The sequence below is a fragment of the Manacus vitellinus genome, unplaced genomic scaffold (genome assembly GCF_001715985.3).
Source record: "Manacus vitellinus isolate BGI_N305 unplaced genomic scaffold, ASM171598v3 scaffold_2_pilon, whole genome shotgun sequence".
Lineage (NCBI taxonomy): Eukaryota > Metazoa > Chordata > Aves > Passeriformes > Pipridae > Manacus > Manacus vitellinus.
Window position 1 is genome coordinate 46,298,090 of NW_021940208.1, and position 25,689 is coordinate 46,323,778.

The 25,689-nt window shown below is 38.5% G+C and overlaps 1 protein-coding gene across 1 annotated transcript in view; it reads left to right on the forward strand.

Moving 5' to 3' along the window:
* The first annotated feature begins 2,221 nt into the window (after window positions 1-2,221).
* Window positions 2,222-25,689, forward strand: part of DNAJC3 (DnaJ heat shock protein family (Hsp40) member C3) — a 30,191-nt gene continuing 6,723 nt past the window's right edge. Inside the window, exons 1-9 of the mRNA XM_029960999.1 lie at window positions 2,222-2,357; window positions 5,417-5,527; window positions 7,995-8,119; window positions 9,237-9,311; window positions 17,896-18,048; window positions 19,349-19,530; window positions 21,235-21,354; window positions 23,087-23,192; window positions 23,295-23,415. Of these exons, the coding sequence (XP_029816859.1) occupies window positions 2,222-2,357; window positions 5,417-5,527; window positions 7,995-8,119; window positions 9,237-9,311; window positions 17,896-18,048; window positions 19,349-19,530; window positions 21,235-21,354; window positions 23,087-23,192; window positions 23,295-23,415 (1,129 nt within the window). The remainder of the gene's footprint in view (window positions 2,358-5,416; window positions 5,528-7,994; window positions 8,120-9,236; window positions 9,312-17,895; window positions 18,049-19,348; window positions 19,531-21,234; window positions 21,355-23,086; window positions 23,193-23,294; window positions 23,416-25,689) is intronic.

Here is a 25,689-nt window from a genome sequence, read left to right on the forward strand (position 1 = left end):
CCGCCGCTGCCGGTGAGCTGCTGGGGTTAATCGGAGTTCTTGGTTCGGTGCGGCTTGACGTGGCTCGCTGTGTGTGTTCGCTTCGCTTTCCCGGGATTGCTCATGGATGGGGTGAGGCTGCCGACAGCCACTGTGCGCCCTCGGGATGCCGTGGTGTCTTCGGGTGCTGGGGAGGGACAGCATCGGCCGTTCCGTGCTGTCCGTGAATGTCTCACTCCGGTATGGATTTCGTTTAGTTCCAAGTTCAGAGGTTTTTCCAGTGGCCCTCCTCGGCCACAGCCGGTATTAGTGCCACACGTACAGATTCGCTGAGGCTTCTGACAGTTGTGTTGCATTTGTTCCTGATTGTGTTTTGTTGTTATGGTTTCTGTTGTTCCTTTATTTTTTTCCCCCCTCTCACCATTAGTATTTGAGGTTCAGCTTATCTGCACTTCGTGCGGGTTGTTTACTTTCAGAGTATGCTGTCAGCAACACCTGTGTAGCCAGAATTTTTTCACAGGTTTCTGTTAAATTTCTAACTCGGTTATACAATAGTGTTTGTTGTCAGAGTTTCACCTGAGGGACGTTCTTTAACTGGCAGTGGCAGATGAAGTGGAACTAAAGGTATCAATAGTCAGAATAAGTCTGTGGGCTGAAGGCTAACATTAAAAATTCAGTTGATACACCAAATTAAAGAATAGTTCAGCTGACCGGGTGGCAACAGGAACATACTGTGGCAGATACTCTGTCTTATAAGACTACATACTGTGGTGTCAAATTGCCTTTTTTTTTAATACGCATTCTAGTGGTGTTAGAAGACAAGCAATAACTTTTGTCAAAGTATACTTTTCTTTTCCCCCTGAGATTTTGACAGTGGTGCTCCTGCTAGGATTCTTTTATTTAGAGTTGCCAACCTATTTGAAGTATGTGATTTAATGGCTATTTGGACTTATAAAGTCACATTGCCTAATTTGGGGGACATTTTCTTAACTTCATTTAATAAAGATGTAGACTTCAGTAACAGAATGAGAAGTGGTGATTCTGGATCTTGTTTACTAAACTACCCTCTTAGTTCATGAGTTCATTTTTCCAGAATGTGTATTTAGAGAACTTAGGGGAGGGGGGCTTACATTATTTAAGTATCTAGATTCCCCCCCCCCCCATATTACTCATCTTCGAGCTCAAAGATGAGTTCATATTCACATCTAAATTTGTATCTTAATGTTTTTATAATGGAAGTCTGCCGTGTGTCATCTGAGTCATGAATCTGTGGAAGAATCATTCTGTGTTAACTTTGTATCTTACAATTATGTCTATTAATATCTGGCTGGAAAATACACCAGAAAGGTTTTAGAATACTTGGTGATTGTGACAGGTCGCTGTTGTACTCCCTGAGTTCCACCTGTTCAAATACCCGGACTTGTGCTGGATTTGACGCAGATCCTCTCTTGGGAAGATCCATTCTTCGAGGCTGTTTGTCCACACTAATCACAACAAAAAGAGGCTGCTAAGGAGGACAGAGGAGTGTTGTTCGCTTTCGCCCTCTCCTTCCTGGCAGTAGAAGAAAGGAAATGTAATATGGGGAAGAATAAATGGGCTCTGAGTATATAGAGCTCAGTTCGTTACTGTTGGACCACAAGCATCAAGTGTTTCTTTTCCTCCCCCCACCGTGTGTTTCAGCCCTGAGTTCGGGAGCTTTTTTTTTAACTCGCTCCAAATAGCAAAGGCTACTTGGGGGCGGGGTTTTTTCTTTGCCACTCTCAGCTATATTTACCGACTTGCTTTGCAAACAGAAGGAATAAAAACTTGATGGGTGGAAGTTACAGTGGCTCAGCTGGATACTCTGAGACTCTGTGAACCTCAGAAGTATTGCTTCTGAAACTGTGGTTGCTTGTCCATATCTTACTTTGTTCAGTGTTGTGCTTGAAAACCATACTTGCAGACATACATAAATTAAAGCCTAAACCTGTTTAAAAATAACAGCGAACTTAAGACCGGTTGTGCTAAACACAGGGTCATTCTGATCAAAAAACTTTGCAAAAGACAAGATGAGACAATCATTAAGCTCCTCTATGTAAGAAAAAAAGGTTTAGATGAGTGTAGTTAAGATTAGTGACATATGCGCTTCTTCTTTGCCTTTGAAACAACTTTTTCTCTTACAGAGTAGGAATTAATTCTGTTTATTTTCATAGTCTTGTTACTCAGCTTAGGAACAAGATTTAAAAAAAAAGGCGGAAATTTTATGGAGGAGGAAAAAGAGGAGTATGTAGATAAACGTAACATCTTGAAACTCTTCTCGGGTTGCAGGGCTTCCTTGAGTTTTTACACTGCAAATGTGACCGATTATATGAGGATATGGTTGAAGTTTGTGTACTTAGGTACCTACATATTAGCACCAATTATTCTAATAAAACAGAAATCCTACCAGGAAGTTACAATTTGTTTGAAGTGAGTGCATTTATCTGGAAAAACAGGTTACCTGCACCTGCTTATGTTCCCTGTGCCTTCTAACTGTTGTCCCGTGAGTTGTCAGGGCTGGTACCAATTATCTGGGAATAGTTTGGGGTTTTGTGTTTGATTGGGTGTTTTGGTGTTTGTGGTTTTTGGGGGTTTTTTTTGACTCTTTCACTCTTGCAGCAGTACCAGGACTACAGACCCTGAATTTATCCAGAATATCTGACTTGATTTGACAGCTGGGTCTCCTGTGTGTGGTCATCTGAGGCCCTTGGTGAATAGATAACAATTAGTCAGGCTTTAGAAATCATATTCAAATTAAAATATTTGGAAGTTTTAAAAATAAATATTATGCTTGCATGTCTGTTGTGTAAATTTAGTTTCTTGCTGGAGCATACAGAGCTTCTTCAGCTGGGCCCTTGGTATCCAGCTCACCAATGACTGTGTATCTGTTGGAAAAAGCTCTGTGGGGTGGATTTGGTTTTTTTGCTCTGTCTGAACTTTAGTTTTTAGGCTCATTCCTAGACCACACAGTGAATAGGTACCCAAATAGTTGCACAGAATCTGAGTCCTTGGACTCCTGTGCTTATGTTATCAGTTTTCAGATGTCTGTTGTGGGCTGGTTTAGTTAGAGCAGTTGTTTGCCTACAGCCAGACAACGAATAAGCAATAGATTTCTGTGACTAAGCAGCCCAACTATCAGGTCAGCATACAGTGTTCCTGAGTAGTTACAGTAAATGTCACTTTTCATCATGATTAGGCTGATGGTACAGGTTGCTTCTGGAGATTGACACATCAGTTTATGATGTTCAGCTATTTGCAGTGCCAAGGTTTAATGTATGTCAAGTATAATTAGTCTTGTTCTGCAGGGAACCTACAGTCCTTCACAATTTGCCTTCTTTATTTATGTTACTCCTGCTTTTATTGTTTACTTGTTTGCCACTGTGGTCACCCGTCCCATTTCTTTTATTAATTGCCCTCAGTATTCTCACAGAAAAAGACATCTCTCCTGCCTAAAGGATTATGTAACTGTCGAACTGTACTGAACATAATGTGTTTGAAAGACACCAAATTGTGTAGGTGCAGCTTATTGTGGAAAAATATATTCTTGGACCTACCCTGGTGTGACTAAATGGGAAACAAGGACACTCCTTCAGATGCTTGAAACTGTTTTGAGTTCTTTTGTTGTGTTGATTTTTTTCTCCAATGCGTGCTTTTATCATTTTAGAGGACACTGGACTACTTGATCAAACCTAGAGAAGCAGCAAAACGGGCAAGGAAGAATGTCCTTTTCTTCTAAAAATTGGATGTTTATATAAAAACTTCCTGGAAAAATTTTTTGTGTGAAAAAAAATTACTGTCCATTATCAGTGGAGCTATTTGTATTGTATTCAGAGCTATACATACCTAGAATTTATTTTAAAATATGTCATTTAATAAGATCCTCAAATTGTCTATATGATAAATAATTGTTATTTTAATGTCATCTACTTAAACAAAAAAGTATTCACTGGAAATTTGGGGCTTATTTCATAAAGTAGTTTCCATTAATTAAAAAAAGGAATTTGTTTGCTGTTATTGTTCTAAAACAATTTATCTGAAGCCCTTGAGTCCAGTTTGCTGAATTATTATCAATCTGTTAGTAGACAAAGCTTTGTCTAGTGGATATGTGGGGTATTTTATTCACTTTAGTATAGACAACTCCATGATTTTCTTATGGAATTAAAGGAATTATGAAACTGTATTAAGGAGTGGGAAAGAAAATTAAATTAAGATCCCAGGTGTTGTGAACTCCTGGGTCTAAAATCTTGATGACTTGGTGATCAGAAATTACTGTTTTTTCATTACAAATACTTTGTTGTTTAATTACCTTTCAGTGTGAGAAATTTGGATATCAGTGTAGTATAATGCTTTTATTCAACCTGTGAGAAACAGCTTCCAAGTGTGACTACATTTTCATATTTAAAATTAATTCAAATGCCTATCTGAATTAGCTCAATACAAAACCTGAGTGAAATAAATTATGAATCACTGGGTTTTAATGTAATATGCTTATTCAGGATTCCAGTGTATTCCCTTGCTTAAATTTAGGCATTAGGAAAAGGAAACTACTGGTAGTGTAAAAGTTTTAATAGTCACAAGCTGGTAGGTAATTTGTAGTGAAATTCTGCCCTCATCTGAAGACTGCTGGAAGCAGGACCAATGAAAAACCTGTTGCTGAATTGATGTATGTACAGCATGGACCTGCACTCAGCTGCTCATTTCTTCCCAACAGTAGTCTTTTGCTGTTGGTTGAGCAGCAGCAATTTATTAGCTTTAAACTGAAACTGGCACTTCCAAGAATTACTACCTTAGTATGATTTTCATGCTACTGGTTAAATGAAAAGGGAGTGAGAATTTTTAATTATTTTTGTCAAAACTTCGCTCTGGAAGTGCGAGCTATGAAGATGAGACAAAAGTGCAATAGGTGAGAAGCCGGTCTCTAAGTAGCTAACAGTTCTCAGTTAAGTACTGACATAACATCACGGTCATGAAATTTAACTTAGCCTTTGTATATTTGTTCTCTGTGAGTTATGAGTACTTTTCCAGGTTCCTCTGAGGTTGAAAGCCAGCACAGAAATGTAGTTGGTCAAACTGTATTTGTAGTTGATGTAAAAATCTTGATGTGCAAAAGTGTATTACTGAATATATAGACAGGAGTAGAAATGCGTATTTGGTGACTTGTCACAATGTGGTGCTTTATGATGTTTTATCTAGTTTGACACATCCTTATTTGGACATGCTATGAGCTTAGTAGGCTGCAGGTTGCTTTACAGAACCACACAATCAATTAGTTTGGAAAAGACCACTCAGATAATCGAAAGTACAGGAAGATGTGACTTCTGCCTCCATTTCAATAATTTGTTAGATGTTTTATCACTGTGTTTGTTTGGTATAATCAAACTGGTCATTCCAAACCTTGATCTTTTTGTTTTTCTTTAAGGAGCTGAGTGTGGAATAAATGCAGAAGTAGAAAAACAACTTGAAATGGGAAAGAAATTATTGGCTGCAGGACAGCTAGCAGATGCTTTATCTCACTTTCATGCAGCTATAGGTATGTATCTCAGGGAATGACTCTTGCACTGAAATACCTTTGGGTGGGTTTTTTTGCTTCATTAAGTATCCTACTTTCTTACAAATTGCATTCCATGAGTCATAGAAATTGGGGCACCCTTATGCAGCAGTTTGGACAGGAGCCAACAGAGATGCAGTAGAATACTTATCCTTTGGTTTTGATAAAAGAAAAATTAACTACATCATACATAAACACGAAGGCACTGCTGTTCTGCAAGTGAGCTGTATGAAAGGAATTATAATTGATTCTGATATCTTTTAATGAGGTATTCCCTGTGTATCTAATGCCATCACGATGAGGTTTTATATCTATGACATTTTTCAAAGTATGTCTTTGAAAGGCTGACTTCCATCCAAGTCTGTAAAAAAATTAATGTTTAGAATAGTCTTTCTCCCTTTTTATTTTTTCTTAATTAAATCTTGAAGTGTGTGATACCTCAGTGAAACTGGTGCTACAAGTTTGAGATCAACTTCCTTTATATAAGGGAGTGGAGGGGACAACTTCCTTTTTTTCTGTGTTGTGGAAGCTCCCCATTCCAAGAGGCATTCTATTACTCCTTTTGTTTGCGTGTTGCTGCCAAAGCATTTCTGTGGGATCTGCATTACAGCGTGGTTTACTTACTCCTTTACTATTGGTCGGGAAGATTTAACTTGGATTTGGTGAGAAGTCCAGTGGAGGCTGTGGCTGTGCAGTTGCTGGTGGTGGTGCAGAGGCAGCAGTGGTATGAGGTGGGAGGAACAGTGAGGTGCCTGCAGGTGAAACCCTCTGCTTTGCCAACTGTGCTTGAGCAGCTTGTAGAACTATGGTGTAACCACTTCAGTTGTGACCTTGATGGGATTCTTAGTTGGATGCTAATTTGAGCCTGATTGCCTAATTTTCATCAGACTACTACTTCTTCGTGTTTTGCCTCTTTGAAAAGATTTTAAGCGTGATTTGCCAACTGTGCTTGTAGAAGGGGCATGAATTCTTTTTTATCTGTACTACAGGATTGAAGGCTGTGAGGTAAATAGATCTCTTTGTCTTGCCTCAACCAGCCTGTTTTTGTTTTTTGCAAACTTCTGAAATAGAAGAAAGCTACTGTCCATATTATCTTTCTTCAGTTGAATTTGCAACTCTTTCTTTAATCCCATCAAGTTGATGGCTTATAACTTCTCTCTGGGTGTCAGCTGGTGTTCATTGCTGTTACTGGGGTACTGAGGCAAAACTATCTATCTGGTGCTTTTCTCTGTTAGCTTTTTCCTATCTTTCATCTTTGTGTATTAATAAAGTTCCTTAATTTCAATTGTTGATTTGTAGTTGTAGCCTACAGAGATGTATGTGAATTTATTTGATGCCCATAATCCTGGCAAGGTGGCATGCAGTGTGGGAGTTATTAAACTTGAACCCTGGAGATTAGCATTTCCACAGCCAAGACATTGTAGAGCAAGAGTGCAGATATCTTTTCCAGTGAGAACTGAACTAGTGGTTTGGTAATGGAGATGGCCAGCTATGAAACTCGGTTGCTAACCATACGATTTTTGGCAATGCTATTTCTTTCATTTATTTGAAAATTCAACTTAACCTCAGATGAAGTGAGGAAGAAAAATGCTTCATATGGATGTTCTTGTGCACAAATTCTGGGTTGATTATTATGTTTTTAATAGTACAGTAAAAAGTTTCCTGTCTTTTACTGCATATGATTGGTTGGGTGGTTTAAGTTACTTTTCCTTGAGAGCCTACAGTAACTGTTACCTTTTTGTTTGAAATACCTGCATAGAGAAGAATGTTAAGAAAATTGTTTTTGGTTTCAGAGACTGAGGTTTGCCTCCTGTACGGGTGTATGTGTATGTGCTACCCTAGAGAGAGTTAAAATTGCTGGATCTTGGAATTTTGACCAGAAGACAACATAGAGTGTATGGGCCCTGCAGTTAGCCTTTAGGCTTTGATAAGGCTTATGCATTTGTGTGCTGATGAGAGGGGGTGTTGGTGCCCATTTTATTATTCGAGAAAGAAGTTGCTGCTATTTCAGTGGATGATAGAAAGAGTTTGTGTCTGTGATGGCGTTGGACTAACGTACTCGTTATTTTCTTGCATCCTATTTGGTGATCAAGGACTGGGCTGGAAAATGATGAATTAACATGCTTTCACATGTAGGCCTACAGCTGGAGGTGAAGGGTTAGTATGTAGTGGCTGTTCTGTGCAAAGCTAAAAAAACATGTACATATTTAACCTCCAGTGCTCTCAATTATGTGGCATTTACTGTGTTTCTGTAATCTTTATTGTTACATTATCAAACTGCATAGAAAATACTGCTTGGATAATGTTACAAATGCTGTGTCTTAATAAATACCATTGTTTCCAGTGGCTTAAAAGTAAGTTAATATATTTTTAGTCATTGCAATTTCGCTGTACATGAGGTTTCAGTTGCTTTAAGATAGTATTCTGATTATTGTTTGTTCATTTGCAGAAGGAGACTCTGATAACTACATTGCTTATTACAGAAGAGCCACAGTGTACTTAGCCATGGGCAAATCTAAAGCTGCAATTCGTGATTTAAGTAAAGTGGTTGAATTAAAGCAGGATTTCACATCAGTAAGTATTACTGGAATTGAAGAAGAATCAAGTGTAAAAAAAAAAAACAAACCTGCTTCAAAGAAGGTTGGGGGTTTTTTGTCAGATTTTGCTCAACAGGAATAGAGAATACACTCTGAAGGCTTTAAATAGGATAAAATAATAGTGGTGTATGTGCTTTAATTTGCAGCTATGCTGAGTACAGTCTAGCCAGTTATTTGAACAACTAGTAGTTTATTAAGTACATGTTCTTCATGGATTTTTGCTAAACTCTTCCGTTTTCTCACTTGTGGTTATTCTTCTCTTTGTCACCAAGGCTGTGCCATCTGGGTCAGGGAGAAGAGAGCACACAGTTTTCTCTTTTTTTTCTGTCTTAATCAGCATTTGATTTGAGAGATCTCTTCTCCACAGGAACTGTCCTAATCTCACTGCCTTCCTATGGGATTGTTGCAGGTTCTGATTACCTTACTCCTTTCTCACTTGTGCCTACTGTATATGGAGGCTGCCTCACTACTTGGAGAGTGATGCTGGAGTCCTCTCTGTCTGATTCTGTCATCTGCCTTTTCCATGGGCAGTGGCATGTCCTGTATAGTTTACAATGAAGAAGCAAATGTTAAATTCATTGTTGTAAGAAAACATCCTATCATAAATCAAAGCCTTATAAATAAATAACTTGTCTTTGCACATTGTTTCTATTCTGAATTTAGTGGAAGAATTAAATGTGGTAATTATTTATTGTTTATTATTTATGCTATTTTCTTAATCTGTAAGCAGTTATAATCAGGAAAGTGATGTAAAGTCAACATTCACTTTTGTTTGCGCAAGTCTTCAAATGAGTTCTTTCCATGAGTTGCAGGTGCTCATAAAAACTGTGACTGCTTTTTGTCCCTCAAAAACAAAGTATTGCTCTGGTGCAGAACAATACTTTACCATTAAAGAGGCCTTATAAAAACATTGTTAAATGTAGAAGACAAAGAATGGGTGTTGTGATCTCTATTTCAGCTTGTTAGCTGTACTAAAATCAAACTTCTTTTTTCCTGCTGAAGGAAACTGAAGTTTTGTACTTTCAAACTTGTGTTCATACTTTGCTGAATTCCTGTTTGTAAATCAAAAGAAATTATCTGATGTTTCATTTCAGGCAAGATTACAGAGGGGACACTTACTGCTTAAGCAAGGAAAATTTGATGAAGCAGAGGATGACTTTAAAAACGTGGTAAGCTGGAAACCTAAGTTGAACTACATCACTGCTTTCAAGGTTGGGTTCTGAGCCAAGGTCATATCTCAGCTCTGATGCTCTATGGTATATATGGTATGCATGCCTGGATTTGTCTTTCCTGCTCTTTAAAGCGGTAGCTAAGCTACCTGGTATGAATAAATGACCAGTAAAGTTGCAGTGTAGTGATGAGGATGAAATCGAGTGTTGACTGAAACAATGTAGCATTTCGAAAAGTCTTCTTTGTGTGTACTTGACTCTTCACGATCTCTGCTTGATGACAGCTGTACTAGGGAGCAATCTTCATTCATAAACTCACTTGGACTGTTTATAGTTTCGATGGGTGTTTTTTAGCCCTACACTGCACAAGTAAACTGATCTAACCCCAGGAGAAAGGTCCTTAAGAGAATGTGAAGCTTGATTTCCTCTCTATTGCACAAAATTCATGTAAATATGAGTATAAATAAGATTAATTCTTATTCTTGCTTATTCTTCAATAGTTTCTAGTTTGAACAGCTGTCTCTTATGCCAAAATAAATAGAATTTGCAGGTGTAACTAGTGCCATCATGTTAACTTTCCTTGAAGAGTGTGGTGGAGAAAGTAGTTGTGTGTTGCAGGTTGCAGATGTTTAATGGAAATCCTGTTAGTGAACGTGGATGACAAAACTGGAGTGGTTATCCCATATGCTCTACAGGACAGTTGGGAGGAGTGGCTCTTGCAGGAGGCAGTCTGTGTTTGTAGCAGAGCTGCAGTAGCTTATTCTGAAATTTATGTAGCAATGGCTCCTCCAGCTGCTGCTGCTTCCCCTGTGAGTTTCTTAGGAGTGTGTGGTCTGATAGCAGTGCAACCCTGCTGATTGCAAATGTGGGAGAGCGTCGTTGAGCTCTGGGTAACTGAGGACACAGTTGCTGCAGTAGCAATTGTGAATTTGTGTGTGTGTGTATCTCTTTGCAGTTCCTGTTCTGTGAAATATTGCTTAATGCTGCGTGTGGAATTGTTTCTTCAGTCAACTGCCAAGTATCTTTCCCTTTTGCCAAACTAGCTGCAAAAATTTAGATTGCTGCCTTTGGTCAGTCAAATAATTTCAGTCCTCAGGCTTTAAATCTGAAGTGGAACAGAGTTTCTTCTCAGAAGCTGGCTTAAGAAGATACCATATTGGTTCTAAATCTTACTTCCAGCTTCCTTTGTTCTGTGAACAGCATTGCCCATGTACTTAGAGAACTGGCAAGTGGTCTCTTTTGAAGAGCACAATTCTCAGTTAAGTACAGTATATTCAAGAAAAATGAGCCAATATTAAAGTAATCATTTGTAATAGTTTAATTTATTCATATGAGGAGGAGATTAGATTACACTACATACCTTGAATCTTTTAAGAAGAATACCTATTTCTTTGAAAGGTTTCCCTTTTTTTCTTCTAAATTTTTTTAGATAGTCAGACTGCTTATTCTACCAGTTCTCTGCATCTCTAAAATATGTGGTATACTCTGTCAGTATGTTTCCATATAAATATGAAATTGCATTTAATCTCAAGAGGAGAGGAAATTAGTCACAATGCTGTGAAGTGTGTTGATATTCTGTGGTCCTTTGGGTTTTGTTTTTTGTAAATGAGAGGGGAGGAGAGAAGGAAGAAGGTGTTAGGTATTGAATAGCTTTCTAAATGATTTCAAGACTTGAATCCAGACCCTCTCTTTTCTACCAAGAGCAGTAGGGGTCTTATTTTAAGTCAGTGGTCAAAAGCTGAAAGGACTAAGTTGTACCTTGAAATGAAAGTTCCATCTGCTACTAAAAGATATGATGCAAAAAAATGCCAGTGGGATCTGAAGCTAGAGTTTAGTTGTAGACTTGGCCACCTAAAATAGTGTGTTTTACATGTGAACAGAGCATACAGTGTATGATTCTGCTTCTTAACTGAATAAATGTAGGTCAGGATCTGAACAGCCCTCTAGCCTCTCACTGTGTTGGCTGGTTATCAGCTAATTAGAATGCTCTCATTCTGGGTGAGCATGTAGCTCATCAGCAAACTTTGGTGTCCAAATCTGGAGGTAAATTGGAGATGTACTTGGGCCATCCCACATTAGTAGTGCATGGGGTCTAAATCTGCAGTCAAGTGTAACTCAGTAGGAATGCAGCAGCCTGGTCATATGTTTGAGTTTGCAGAAGATGAGTGTCATGGAAAGATTGGGTGGAAATGCTGTATTTAAAAACTGAAACAATCTTTTACTCTATCCATCCTCCTCACTGAAAGGAAAGGCTTAATTTGAAGGAAAACAACCTACTTTCTGTAATGTGTAGGGTTTCAGGATGTCACCCAGAATAGGTGAGCCTGAGAATGTCATATGCTTACAGAAAAGAACTGCAAGGTGTTAAATGTGAGAGTTTTTACCTTCAGTTGTAATATTTCTTTCCTGAGGCAATAGTTGTGTAGATGGGATGGGCTTTCTCCTGGTAATGCCATCCACCTTTGAAGTAGATTGTATACCCTTGAATAATAGTGGATCTGTTATCTCTTACATGATTTCACACAAGAGATTGTTTGGATCAGGTGTTGATTTAAAGGGAATAGTAGATCAGACTTTAAAATATTCCCCACTCTTGAACTGGAGAAACCGGGTCAGAGTGTGGAATCTAAGAAGACTAATTTTACTTGGACTGCTCAAGGACAGATGTGTAGGAGTGATATGGTTTGTAGTTCCCTGTAGGATGCTTGCATTAAGAGTAAGTGTCCCAATGTTGCTTTCTGTGCCTACCAAAACTGCAAGGTGACTGATATAATGAGCCATCCTTAAAATGCTGTTTTCTCTTAGCATATTCCAGAAATCTGTTGAATCCCAGTGGAGACACTGAAAAGCTTTTTTTTCTTCCTATCCCTTCTCTTTGAGTTACACTCCTTAAAAGGGATCTCAGCAGTTCAGGAGATGCAGTCATTTTTGAGGGAGAGAAAAAGCAAGAAACATTCAGCCCATCTAAATGGAGGGGAGGATGACAGGTAAACTTTCTCAGCTTGTAGGACCAGTGGTTTTGTGTAGAGCTTAAAAAAATCATCAAAACTATTCTTTACGTGTAATAGTAAAACTATCCTAGTGAAAAGAAAAAAAATCATATCCTCAAATGGTTTCTATAAAGTTTCATAGTATATGGAAAAAGTTTCATGGTGAGCACCCTAAACTTCTTTAAACTTAAATGATTGCTAAGCAGAGTGGTTTCTCTGTATACTCCTGCCCTCTATGTTGTGTCAGTACTGGCTGTCTTGTGATGCAGTGCCAGTGTGAGAGCAGGCAGTGGGAATGCCTGACTGGAAAGGATGCAGTATTCCTTTTTGGGAGCAGAGCCGCTTGAGACTCCAGCCTTCATGTGTTATTTTTAGATTGTCTTTTTTATACCCTACTCTGTCCTTCCTGTTGGCTGAATTTAATCATGAGGTTTGGATAGAGGGTGAGATTCAGACATGCCTTCTCATATTAAGCAGTACTGCATTTCTAGAAACCTCTCCTTTTGCCCAACAAATGCACCAAGCTGATGGAATTCTTTACACAGACCACATTTTACACATGAAAAAAGGATTAAGTAGAACTCCTTCAGTGATTTTTAGAAAGCTGTGCTCATGCTGTATGAATAGTATTTGTTTCTCTACTGTAACTTTCTTGAGTGTTCATGTGGTTTAATATCAAGTTCTTTCTGGTTCAGTTAGGAGTTTCTGAGTAATAGAAGTCAATAGGACAGATCTGTGGGCACATCGGCAGTCATGTCAAGCAATTAAAGCCCTGGAATGTTTAGTTTATCTGTAAAAATGTGATTTTTACTAAAAATAAAAGGAATATTGGTGTGCTTTGGTTGATGGAAGGCCTTCTGGAAAGGTGACAAAAGCGATGCAAATCCTGGCGGCCCTGTGTGTTGTCTGTGACTATGCTTGTGTTCTAGAGAAAATGACAAGCCTTTGAGTAGCTGAATTCTGTAGAATGAACAAAAGTAGAATAGAACTTCTGTCTAGTCTATTGGAAAGTGTGGAAAGGACTGTCTCTTTTAAATTCTAGTCTTTGTTAAGACTGACTGTAACATTCGTAGTTGCAGTTTGTTGCAATAAATACTGTATATTGAGGTGTCCTAAATAAGCAATTCTGTCTGCCTTAAAAGAACAATCACTTCAGAGCTGGAAACTGAAGGCACATCTTCCAACTCCACTAGATGTCAGCCAAGACCAAGTGTCTGAGCTCGGTACATCTGCAAATTGCATTCTAGTCTAGAGAAGCCCTTGACTCTGGCAAAATACACTGGACAATTGTTTTCCATGGTTGGTTGGTATGTGTAATAATACTGTTTTGGATGTAGGTGGGAGAGACCATCTTAAGGCACTGTAAGGTAACATGTTTTCAGTTGCTAGGCAAATTTGGGTTGGGTATTCGCAGCTCTCTTAACCACGTCAAAGTGGTTAGAGAAACATTAGATGTTCCCAAATATATCCCTCTGTGGTACTGTGATTATCTGTAGCTTCCTGGTTAAAGAATAAAAGGTATTTAAGTTATCCTTGCATTTTTTTCCTTCTGTCTATCATTATAGCTGTGTTACTTAATATGGTATTAGTGCAGGGCTTTCCTTTGTGCACTGTGAGTGTGTGATGTCTTGATCTTAGATACAAACCATGGAGGTTCCTTCAGTTCCCCTCAGAATGTTTTTCACAAGATTATTTGATTTCATGGTCTGTGTGTTTAGGTTTGAAAAGCAAGAACATAAAACAGCTTTAGAAGTGTAGAGATATGTCTGTGTTAGTGGCACTGGACCACTGTAAGCAAGGTATAGGAACAGAGTGTCTGTAACATTTGGGAGTTGTAAAAATAATTTTTTTTTCAAACAACAGTGTTGAAGTTTTTTGAGTTGACAGTTTCTGTTTATAAGATGAACTGCCTATATATCTTTAATCTGTGCTCTTTGAGAGTATGGTTTTTGAGGTTATGGTTTTGGTTTTTTTCCCCTCAAAGTGGTTGTAACTCTTCTTCATTAGAGTTCTTGTACAAAGTCCCCAGCTTTTCCCTGTATCGTTAATGGGCCATTACAAAGGAAGTTGTAGGACTATGTAGCTGGAAAGCAGGAGAGGTTATGGTAAACCACTGAATTTGCTTAGCCATGTTTTGTAACTTTTCCCTATGCTTCTGAAAAAAACATCCTGAAGCAAAGGGTTCTTAGCAAACTTCATAAGCAGCAGTTACTTGTTCCAAGTGATTTCCGGTTTAAGTGTTCTGTTTTGGGGGATCCTTTTTTTAGCATGCTAACAGACAGTGCTGTAAAGCCTTGTTAAATTAAAAGCATATTGCTGATCCAGAAAGCATAATGGTAAGATATATGTATGTGCAACACATTGTGATATGCTAATTAATTCAAACAGGCATATGGCATCTTCAGGATAGCAGCATCCAACACACAAAGTGCAGATGGATCCTGGGTAGTTTAGCATTGGTCTTGCTTCAGTGTTTTGTCACTGCTGATATACTGGTTTGGCTGTGTCAATGTCCTTCTATTAACAACATTTTTCTGAAGTAGTGCTGCGTTGTATTTTTATGTTGCCTTGTGTGTGCTGGTGCAACCTCTGTGTGGTTAGAAAGGTCATTGATGGACTTGGGAAATACAATAAGGGATGACAGGTTTGGTGTGGTGGGGGTGTTAGGTTGCTTCTTGAAAACCAACCAGCATGAATTGTTTAGCTTGTTAAAATGCTTTTCCCATCAGAAAACTTTTAAATCTTGATATTTAACTGCAAGTGCAAGACTGTCTACTTGGAGTAGAAATGATCCTTAGAGAGGATCTTGCAAAAGGATAATGATCTTGCAAAAAAAAAAAAAATAAATGCTGGGTTTCATGAACTGAACTTCTAATACCTTTTTGTACTGTCCTGGGTGCAGCAAGGTAATGTTGCAAAGTTTTGAGTCAATTCTTGAGGGAAAATTCTGGAAGAAGCTAATTTCATCACCGAGAGTAACAGAGAAAAACACATGCAAATGCTGTTAACACTCAACTTGATAAATTGAGTGAGGATGATGATTTTCTTATCTTCAGTCTTGCTTACTTGAAGGGGGGAAAGTGGGGTTTTGCTTACACTAGGGTTGTTTCTCCCCTGTACTGAGGTAAGGCTATAAAATAAAGCAGCACATATAGTAGTAAATCTGTGATAGACAATTACTTACAGTAACAAAGCCGTTCCTGTGTACTTTGTTTTCTGTAAAGGAATTAGGCACAGGGTTGGCGGGGGGAGTAGAGTGAACGAAAGCTGATGTTAACACATGGCTAGTTCTTGTTGCTGCAAGTTAAACTGCAGCTACTTTAGTGTTGTAATCTAAATGTAGTAAACCTCAAAGAGAGCAAAGGATACTGTGCTGAGAACAGCTCAGTGGTAGCAATGTGCTTGTCCTGCAGAACTGAGCAGAGCACAGCCCCTGGCTTTGTGCTTTCAGGCTGCTGGTGAAGCATGCAGAGGAGTGTTAGGTTTGCCTTAGACCTGTATTAAATTCATCTGAAGAGTTTTCTCAATACTTAGCTCCTTTCTTGGGCATCTAGCACACTTAGTGCAAGCAGTTGTTCTGATTTGTTACCCCCAAACTTACTATTTCACAGAAAAAGGAGATTGAAATGTGATTCGTTATTGGTAGTGATGTGACAGTCCTGTGATCATAGTGCAGAAAGACACGAATGCTTGATGGCTTTAGTTTGAATGATAGCCTGAAAAATTTTCCTTTCTTTGTTGACTGGACATTTTGTACTACCTAGAATTATCTAGGATGTTTCACTCAAATGGTCTTTATTACTATTGGCCTTGTCTGCATGATTGTAACATTGCTTTTCATATTCCACTGACCTTTTCTCCAAATAAGCTACATGAAACATACTGTGTGTCTAAGATGTGCAATGTTATTGTGAGATAAGTTTAAATGGAAGTGTAAAGCTCATCCATAGCAAAAGCTCTTAATTTTTAAGAAGAAAATGCTGAGAAATTGAGGGAGAAATCAAACAAGTCAGCTGGAACTGAAGAACTCACAACTTCAGAGAATTTTGTAGACTTGGTACTTTTAAAATTACAGGTGCAGAAATTTGCCTTTATTACAACCTCTAGATTTTGGGGTGAAAGTGGATGCATAGCATCAAGGGTTTATAAGCAGAGTTCTAACCAGAAAAAAAGCCTCTTTGAGACTTGTATTAGGAATCAGCTTACAAAGAAGAAAACTCTTTGATCAAATTCATCTTCTCTTGCTGAAGGACAGTGTAGGGAATAAAGGAGAACTTTTGGGTCTAAGTACAGCTTGTTTCATTTTACCTGGCAAGAATCAACTACCTAAGGTTCAAAAAGACTTAAAATGAAGAATTGAAGACAAAGTGTGTGAGCTGTGCATGCTTTTGATGTTGCATTTAGGCTCTTTCCTTTCATATACTTAAATGTTAGAACCAGGGGAAGTTATGTTAAAGGACTTCTGAGGGCTGAAGTTGAATTACATTAGAGACATAAGCACAAAATATGAGTGTTTCAAGAACTTAGTGGTGGAAAAAAAGGGAAGAGGCCACTTTGAGATAAATGAGGAAAGAAAAAAGTACTGGATGTCTTTGAGGACTCAGTCACTTTAGACAACATTCTGTGTATAGAATGCAAGATAGTGCAAGTTTTGAGTTTAAAACAAACAACAAAAAATGAAGTCATGCTGATCTGTCCCTTTTAAAACTTTGGAAGTCATTCTGATCAGCAACAAGTATGAAGCAGTGCTTTGTTCAAACTACACTAATCCTACAAATTACTTCCTGGCTTTGCAAAGAGAATGGCTGAGATTCCTTCTGGCCCATATTTATCTTCCTGGGTGACACCAAAGTTGCCTGTGAGATTGTTTTTTTTTTTCTTTGAAAATTTAAAGCTGTTTAAACAAATGAAGACAAATACCATATAACCCCTTCTGCTTGCTCAGAGAGAGGGGTTTGAGAATTGAGAGTCCCTGTAGACAAAATTTTAGACTTGTTTAAAGCTAGAAGAAAGGTGCATAAACACTCAGCTGATCCCAGCTGAGGCTTTCTCCCAGCTGTAACCTCTTAACTTGCTGCTGTAACCACTCTTTGGGGGGAAAATGTCAAGAAACATAGCTTTACAGTAATATTATCTGAGACATGTTTCATTTGTTTCTGTCATGAATTTATAAATGTGTTTTGTGCTTAAAGTGAGAGATGCAATTTATGCCATGTGATTATACTGTCTGCTGATGCTGAGGAATCCAGTGTTTAATAACTGTCTGCAGAGAGGTGAATTAGGCTACATTCGAGAGGTGCTCAACTTCCGTGGGTGATGAAGGGGCAGTGACTGTTGCATGTGGTATGTCCAGTGGTAAATGATCAAGCATGGTGAGGGAGAGGAATTGGATTTCTTTAACTTCTGACATCTTGTATTGGAGCTCAGAATGTCTTCCTTTTTTCTCAAGTTTAGAGGTAGGAACACTTCCAGTGGAATTTTGAAACTAATTTTGCTTTATGTGCAGCTTTAGTCAGTTCTCCATGATATGACTGTTAATGGGACAGAGATCCTTGAACAAGCATTTCAGTCTCTCTCTTTGTTAATGTTTGCAGCTCAAATCCAATCCTAGCAATAATGAGGAAAAAGAAGCCCAGACTCAGCTGACAAAATCTGATGAGCTGCAGCGCCTGCATTCACAAGCACTGTCTGCTTACCAGCAAGAGGATTATGAAGCCGCTATTTCTCTTCTTGATGAAATCTTGGCAGTAAGTGTTAAGTAAAATTGTCCTGAGAAAGGAAAGTAAGAGCTTCTCTCTGACATCTGTGTGTTTTTGTTTAATAACTTCTTCACTGATGTGAAAACACTTGGTGTAACTGGTTTAGTTTTGCTGAGCACTGTGACTCCATAAGGAAGTTAGGGAGTGGAGAAGGCTGAGCACTATCTGCAGAAAAAGTCAAAATAATAGTTTTGTAGTTTGGGTTAAAGATACAACTTCAGCTGAACTTCTGTTATAGATAGCTTTATTGGTTATACTTTCCTTTTTCCCACAGTTTGGTGTTTGGGGAAGCTTGGAAAAAATTTGTTCTGAAATCAATGAAGTTTTACCAAATACAGGAGGTGTAGGTTTTTTCGTCTGGATTTTCATTGCCAATTTTTTGTCTTGAGAAACTAAAGTAACAAAAGATAGAAAAAACCCCACAAAGTTAAAAATGTTTATAGCTAACTCAATTTTCAACTTGTTCCTTAGGTATCTCTATTTGTTGAATGTATTAGTATAGGTAGTCTGATAATGTATGTGTAAATAACTCAGTGGTGTGGGCATTTTGTGTGTCATATAGAAATATACATTAAAAAACAGTTAACTGCTATGATTCTTCACATACAAATTAGCATTGTTAACTTGGAATTTAAAACATTGGAGCTTTTGGTGAAGAAACTGCTAAAGTGTGGGAATTTGTCTATGGGTGGGGAATGGGGAAAAGCAGAAAAGCCTCCTCCGGAAATGATAGTTTACAAACAACTGATAAGACGCAGAATTAGTTCTCTAAACCAAATTTTGGTGGGCAGTTCCTTTTGAGTAATTATTTTTTCCCTACTGTTACATTATTACCTTTCTGTATTTTTAAAATCTGAACACTAAGGTCAAATTTTGTGAAGCTGCATCTTACCCATGGGCTTCTTCCTAGAGGACAACTGACAGCTTGGTCCTTGCTGTTCATTACCTCTTTTCTTTTGGGAAGATATAATAATTTATGATTCCGATATCCTTTCCTGGAGGCTCAACAGACTGTCTTAGTTTAAGTAGTGCCAGTAGATTTAATTCATCTCCCTGCATGAGCTCATTGAATCATTTACAAAATTTGCAGGCCTTTGTTTTCGATTTGGGCAGGTGCATCACAGCATCCACCAGGAAGCAGAGATGCTAATTTCTTGATCTCTGCATGCAACTTGAACCTTATGCTATTGCAGTTGGCAAAGTGAAATTAAATGGGATTTTTGTTTTGGGAAGGAAAAGAAGTGAAGTGTTATGGACCAAAACCAAGCTTTAATTTTGATTTCTTAAGGTTTGTGTTTGGGATGCAGAGCTACGGGAACTTCGAGCAGAGTGTTATATAAAGGAAGGGGAACCAAGCAAAGCTATTAGTGACTTGAAAGCTGCTGCCAAATTAAAGAATGATAATACTGAAGCCTTCTATAAAATCAGCAGAATATATTATCAGCTGGGGGACCATGAATTATCACTCAGGTAATTTTACTATTTGCTGTAATAATTACAATTGACAGAAAATGTAATTATATAGGTCATGATAAACCATGAAATATCTGTATTGTGTGAGTTTTGGATGTAGTAGCAGCTGTGGTCTGGATCTGATAAAGGAAGCTCCTTTCTAGAAGCTAAGAACAGGCAGTGAAGACACCATGTTTATGCTTGGCAGACCAGCCATCGATGGTTCCAGGCATCTTCTTTGCTAAAGTAGAAGCCAGAGTGCATGTCCGTCGGAGTCGCTTGCAAGTACTGTCTTCATTGTATTTCTCCATCCTAGATGGAAGTGCTACTCTAAACTTGCTTTGGTGGAGCCTTTTTTTTAACCTTGAACCTCTATTCAAGTGAAGTTTACAATGCAAACAAAAATGTGTGCATTAAGGTTACAGACTTAAGAATAAATAAAAAATCCAGGAGCACCCAGCTATGAAGAGCCAGGGGTCCTGAGCTTTTGGTCTTTCATTCCTGCAGACAGTGTCCAGCATTTTGGATGACTTTTTGATAGTGTCCTACTCTTTTATTCATATTGAGTTATGTTTAAGGTCTTACTCCCATATGTCCCTTGTCAATCTGGCAGATAACTGCCCTTGCCCAATCTGAACTGTTAGGTTTTTACTCTGTGCCTGGCTGGACAGATGGTGTAATCCTCCTGTTTGCCCAGGAGTGGTTTCTGTGGCAGTCATAATCTCAGATGCGCTACCTTCATCTCCAGATTCCTTCCAGTATGGTTTCTGCCACAGAATGTCTTCAATAAGAGATGAAGAGAACTGAAAAAGCCTGACTTTCTTTTCTCGGCTAATTGATGGAAACTGCATGTGATGGATTGTAATGGCAAAAATTCATTTTTTAGCTGGGCAATTGGTTTGCATTACACATCCCCTTTCTAGAGTATACTTAGTCTTGGGAGCTCATAGATCACTTCTGTGGTGAGTTTTGGTAGCTGGACATCACTTTGCATAGTGATTTCAAGAATAGATTTTTGATTTTTAAAAGTACAGTTAAGAGCACTGTTGAAGAACGTAATGGAAACAGAATTGAAGGGGTAATAATGAAGAGTTCCTTCATTCTTATCTAATACCTTTATTTTATTTTTTTCGCATCATAAGATATATTAAGAGTTCAGTAGCTCTTGGACTCGTTGGATGCTTACTTTTGTCCTTGGCATTCTCTGGGTTTCTTTTTCTTACCTTTACAGGCCTAGTGATTTTCAAATACTGAGATTTTTTTGTGTGTCCTTAGGAACAAAATCAGATTTTGTGATCTCTTTCTGAAAATAACACTGTGGTTGTGCGGTGATTACTGTACTTTTTTTAAACATTTGACAATTTGGAGAGGTATCTGCCCTAATCAGAATCTTATTAAAGAGCAGTCTTCACAACGAAAAGTCAGGCTCAGGCTTGGCTGGGATTCCATGTATCACATGTAACACTTAATCTTTTGCATATTTGACAACAGAGAATAATTAAAACCCAAACCAAACAAATAACCCTCTTATGTTCTGGAAGACTTTTTGTTGATGTCTCACTTAAAAGTAATTTTTTGGATGAGGAGAGAGATTGTGTAAAGAAGTCAGCTGTTGTTGTGGACAGTTTGTATATGTTGCATTGTGTCTCTAGTTAAAATTTCATAATATGTGGTGACATATTTTATTTTTTTTTTACCTTCTCCTTACCTCCCTGTGAAAAGTGAAGTCCGGGAGTGTCTGAAACTGGACCAAGATCATAAGCAGTGTTTCTCTCTCTATAAGCAAGTAAAGAAACTCAATAAGCAGATTGAGTCAGCAGAGGAATTCATCAGAGGAGGCAGGTAAGTATTCACTCCTATATTTAAAAAAAAAAAAAAAAGGAAAAAAACTGCTATGGAGGCACGAACTTATTGATTGAGGAGCTGATTAAGTGATGCTTTTTGCATCTGTCAGTTGAAGTGGATAACTGAGCACAGCTCTCAAATTACAATTAAAATAAATATTGACTCGCATAGCGACAATCCTGTTCTGATTCCTTCTGATGCCACTGTCTTCTCTTTGCATACTGAACTTCTTTCTGCAGCAGGTAGTAAGACCAAGATAGGGATAATAGTTTTCAGCTCTCATATATTATTACTCAGAACTGATGAGGCCACACCTGGAGTGCCAGAGAGATGAAACTACTGAGAAAGTCCAACAAAATCCCACTAAAATGATGGAGGGACTGCAAGGAAAGGCTGAGATGACTGGGACTGTTTGAGCCTTTTCTGCTACAGGGTCATCTCATCAAAATACCTGAAGGGAGGGTGCAAAGAGGGCAGAGCCAGGCTCTGATCAGTGATGCCCTGTATCAGAATCAGGCCAATGGGTGCAAACTGAAACAAGAAATTCCCTTTGAACATAGTGAAATGCTTTCTACTACCCCCTCGTTTGCAGTCGTGCAGGTTGCCCAGGGAGATTGTAGAGTCTCCCTGTTTTGGAGTTATTAAAAAACTGTTTGGACACTCCTGGGCAGCCTGCTGTAGGTGGCCCTGCATGAGCAGTGGGGTTGGACCAGATGACTTCCAGAAGTCCCTTCCAATCTCAGCTATTCTGTGATTAAAGGACCACATCTCTAGACTAAAACTCCCTAATAACTCTGCAGTGCCTTGATAGCAAAAATGGATCTGACTGATGGGCTTTTTTTTTTTTTTCATGCTTCTGTATTCTTCTACTTCTTGCTTTACTTCAGTTTTTCATGTTCTCAAGCGCATGACATCCAACTGTAAGGAGCTCTCACAAATCATTAGACATTGTCAAGGTGGTGCTTTAAAATGAAATACATCAGGAACCTGAATAAGCACAACTGAGGCCAATTTGATTAAGCTGTCAGTCTGTTTGGACTCTCTTCACTTAATCCAGTATCAGTCCTGTTTCAGGGAATCTTCTGAGAGCTTGAATTTCTCTAGCTTGTATAGCAACCCATGGGTTCAATCGTTCTCTTGCCTTTTTAGGTAAATGTTCTAATACATTTCTTGCTCAAACCATGCAACTTTAGCATTTTTGAGACCTTTGCAGCAAAAAGACATTTTACTGTGTGACTTGTGGAGAAGAAAAGGAGAAAACAACCGCCTAATTCAAGCTGGCCTAAAGAGCTTTTTTGTAGCTATAGAATAGGTGGTACCTTTTGTAGTGTGCAGATAGTACAGTGCTTGCAGTAAGACTTCAGACTTGGTCCATCTCAGATATTGGAGAGGGAGATGCTTATTTTTAGGTGTAGAGTGGCTTGTTGGACAGGAGGCACATCTAGAGACTGTTGTCTGTGCGTGGTGAGGGATGGTAGTTACTGTCTTCTGCAAAAGCCTACCAGCTCTTCTGTCTCATAGCACAGAAAAGGGAATGGGGATGTAATTCTTGAAATGACTGCAAATTTTCTTCATACTATTGTCTCACACCTCACCTTTAAGGCTGTTAAAGTTAAGGTGCATTACTAGGAGGATGTGAAAATCTGTGAATTTCAAGATTTGTAAATAAACTGCAACACCCTGAGATAGTGATCACATTTCATGATATTTTGCTTTATGATTTAAACAGGTATGAAGATGCTATCAGTAAATACGAATCTGTAATGAAAACTGAGCCAGAAGTCCCAGTTTATGCTACTCGTGCCAAAGAAAGAATCTGTCACTGCTTATCAAAGGTAATTCTGATTATTCTCCCTCTGTAAATTTCTTTAAGACAAACAAACAGCAAACAAACCCCCCACAACTACGTGAATTTTGTTTTACTTTCTTCTCTCTAGAATCAGCAGTCTACAGAAGCCATAAAACTTTGTACAGAAGTTCTGCAAATGGAACCAACCAACGTGAATGCTCTGAAAGACAGAGCAGAAGCTTATTTGCTGGAAGACCTGTATGAAGAAGGTACAGTTGTATGCAGTTGACACATACTTTTTTGTGGACGTTTAAAATGCACTCAGTGTTTCAAAGGCTTTTTTTTAACATGCACTTTGATTCTACACTATACTGTCATCCTTAATTAGCACTGGTAGTTGCAGATTTACAGAAATATCTGGTGGTAATTTTGTCTTGATTAGTGTAAGTGGAGTGCACTTGTATTATCTATGGCATAGTTGTCTTTACAATAACGGACCGTGTTCAGGATGTTTTGTGGGACTGTACAGCTTAATCTACTTAAACATGTTTTATATAATCAGCAATGTCAGACAAATGTGTTTAGAGGTAAAAGGTAATTATAGTTCAGTTGATGTAAATCCTTTTTAGGACTGCAATTTTAACGTCTTGAGATGGCAGCATGAAAATAATACTGTTCTATTCCCTGGCATGTGTTGTGGGCAGAGGAAGTTAATGGCCATTGCTTCACCTCTGCAGATCTCTAGTGCTGCTGAAAGCAGTAAACTGACTCTATTCCTGAGGCTGCATTTTCCATACAGACTTTTTGTAAAATGCATACTATTACACATAGTCATAGAAACAACTTCTAGGATTATCAAGTCCAGTAACCCAGCACTACCAAGTCCACCACTGCACCATGTTCCCTAGTGCCACATGTACATGTCTTTTAAAAACCTCCAGGGGTGCTGACTCAACTCTTGCAAATTAGAGGAAAGAAAAGTTTTATAGGTTCTACATAAATGCAGGGAGCCAGCTTGGTCTTGTGCTGCAGCAAATGCCTCCATATAATAGGATATAAGGAAACAGAGAGAGGACATACCTGGGATCTGGGAGAGCTGGTGCCTGCTGAGTTTGGCCTAGCCTCATTCCAAGTGAACCACCATGCTAGAGTAGAACTGTGCTTTGTCAGATCCCTGTTCTTTAGCATGTCCCATGCCTTCCTCCTGCCCTTGACAGGAGTGAGGTGGTTGTAGTTCCGCTCTGCCTTCCAGCAGAGCCTCCATCAACAGTATTACAGCCCATTAACGTTAGTCTGCCTGAAGGTGTCTTCATTTATCCTTCAGTTTTAACTGCTGTAAAATGATCGCTGATTCCTCTTTGCTAGAGAGAACAGTAGAGCAATTAAAATTGTGATCTCATATTTAAAGGGGCATACTGATTCTTCCCTCAAAAAGTTTTCAAGCTAGAGGCAGCTATTTTCATGTTAAAGATAGGAAATTTCAAAGATAATGTGATTCAGAACTTTGAAGGCGATTATTGCTAAATGTTCAAGATGCACTTTGGTATGTATAGCTGAGTTAATCAAATGGTTTTAATTACTTTATAATCACATGAGATCCAGGGTTTGTCTACAGCAACAGATGTGTAATGACTCCCTTTCTGGCATACCTCATAAGTACAGAAGTCTATCTGTCTAAAGCACAAGTTTTGTTGAAGGAAAAAAAGCTGCCTTGCTGTTTCAAAGTTGATCAAGATATAGTATTTTTTTTTCTTTTTTTTTTTTAATTTTTAATTTTTTAATTTATTTTTTTATTTCCCCCCCCACTACTACTTTAGAGGTTTCAGTAAGAGCGTAACTGGTTCTTTTATTGCTCTAACAGTCTTGGCATGGGTGTAGGTTGTCTGCAGTTACTCATGTTTGATAACTTGGCCATTAATGCACATGCAGAATTGATCTCGGTCTCTTCTAAAAATGCAGGCAAGATTCCAAAGCCAGCAGAGTTGTCTAGAGTTACGGTGTGATTACCTTTTGAGAGGTTGTGAAGAGTCTTGTATTGAAAGAAGGAGAGTTAGATTTGACTGAAGTATTTAAATTGAAAGTGACACTGGAAACTAGTTGTTCCTTTTATGTCGTGGAACAGGATGAAAAGAAGAAAGGATGCTTTCTGGAATAGCAGGCCAGTAAGCAGCAGCAGTGGCTCTTCTGTTGGTTTGGAGGTACTAGTGCTTTTAGAAATAGTGGCTTAAAAGAATTGATTAATATATCTCACTTGACATACCGTGAATTAGTAATAAGTCTGCTAGTTTCATATCGAACTTCTTGTCATCAGGAAGCTGCCATCCTGCTCCACCTGCTTCCAACCCTCACCACTCAAGTGAGAAGAGCAATTAGCTCTCTGAAAGAGGAAAATTCCTGCACTGGAGTGTGAAAGTGTAAAATGTACTTGCTGGGCACTTTCACTCTGCAGTGTGCAGCACTGAAAAACTTACCTTCCCATGTGCTTAATGCTCACGGTCTTTAAATAAGGGAGTTGATTTAAAAAAAAGAAGAGAAGTTTAATA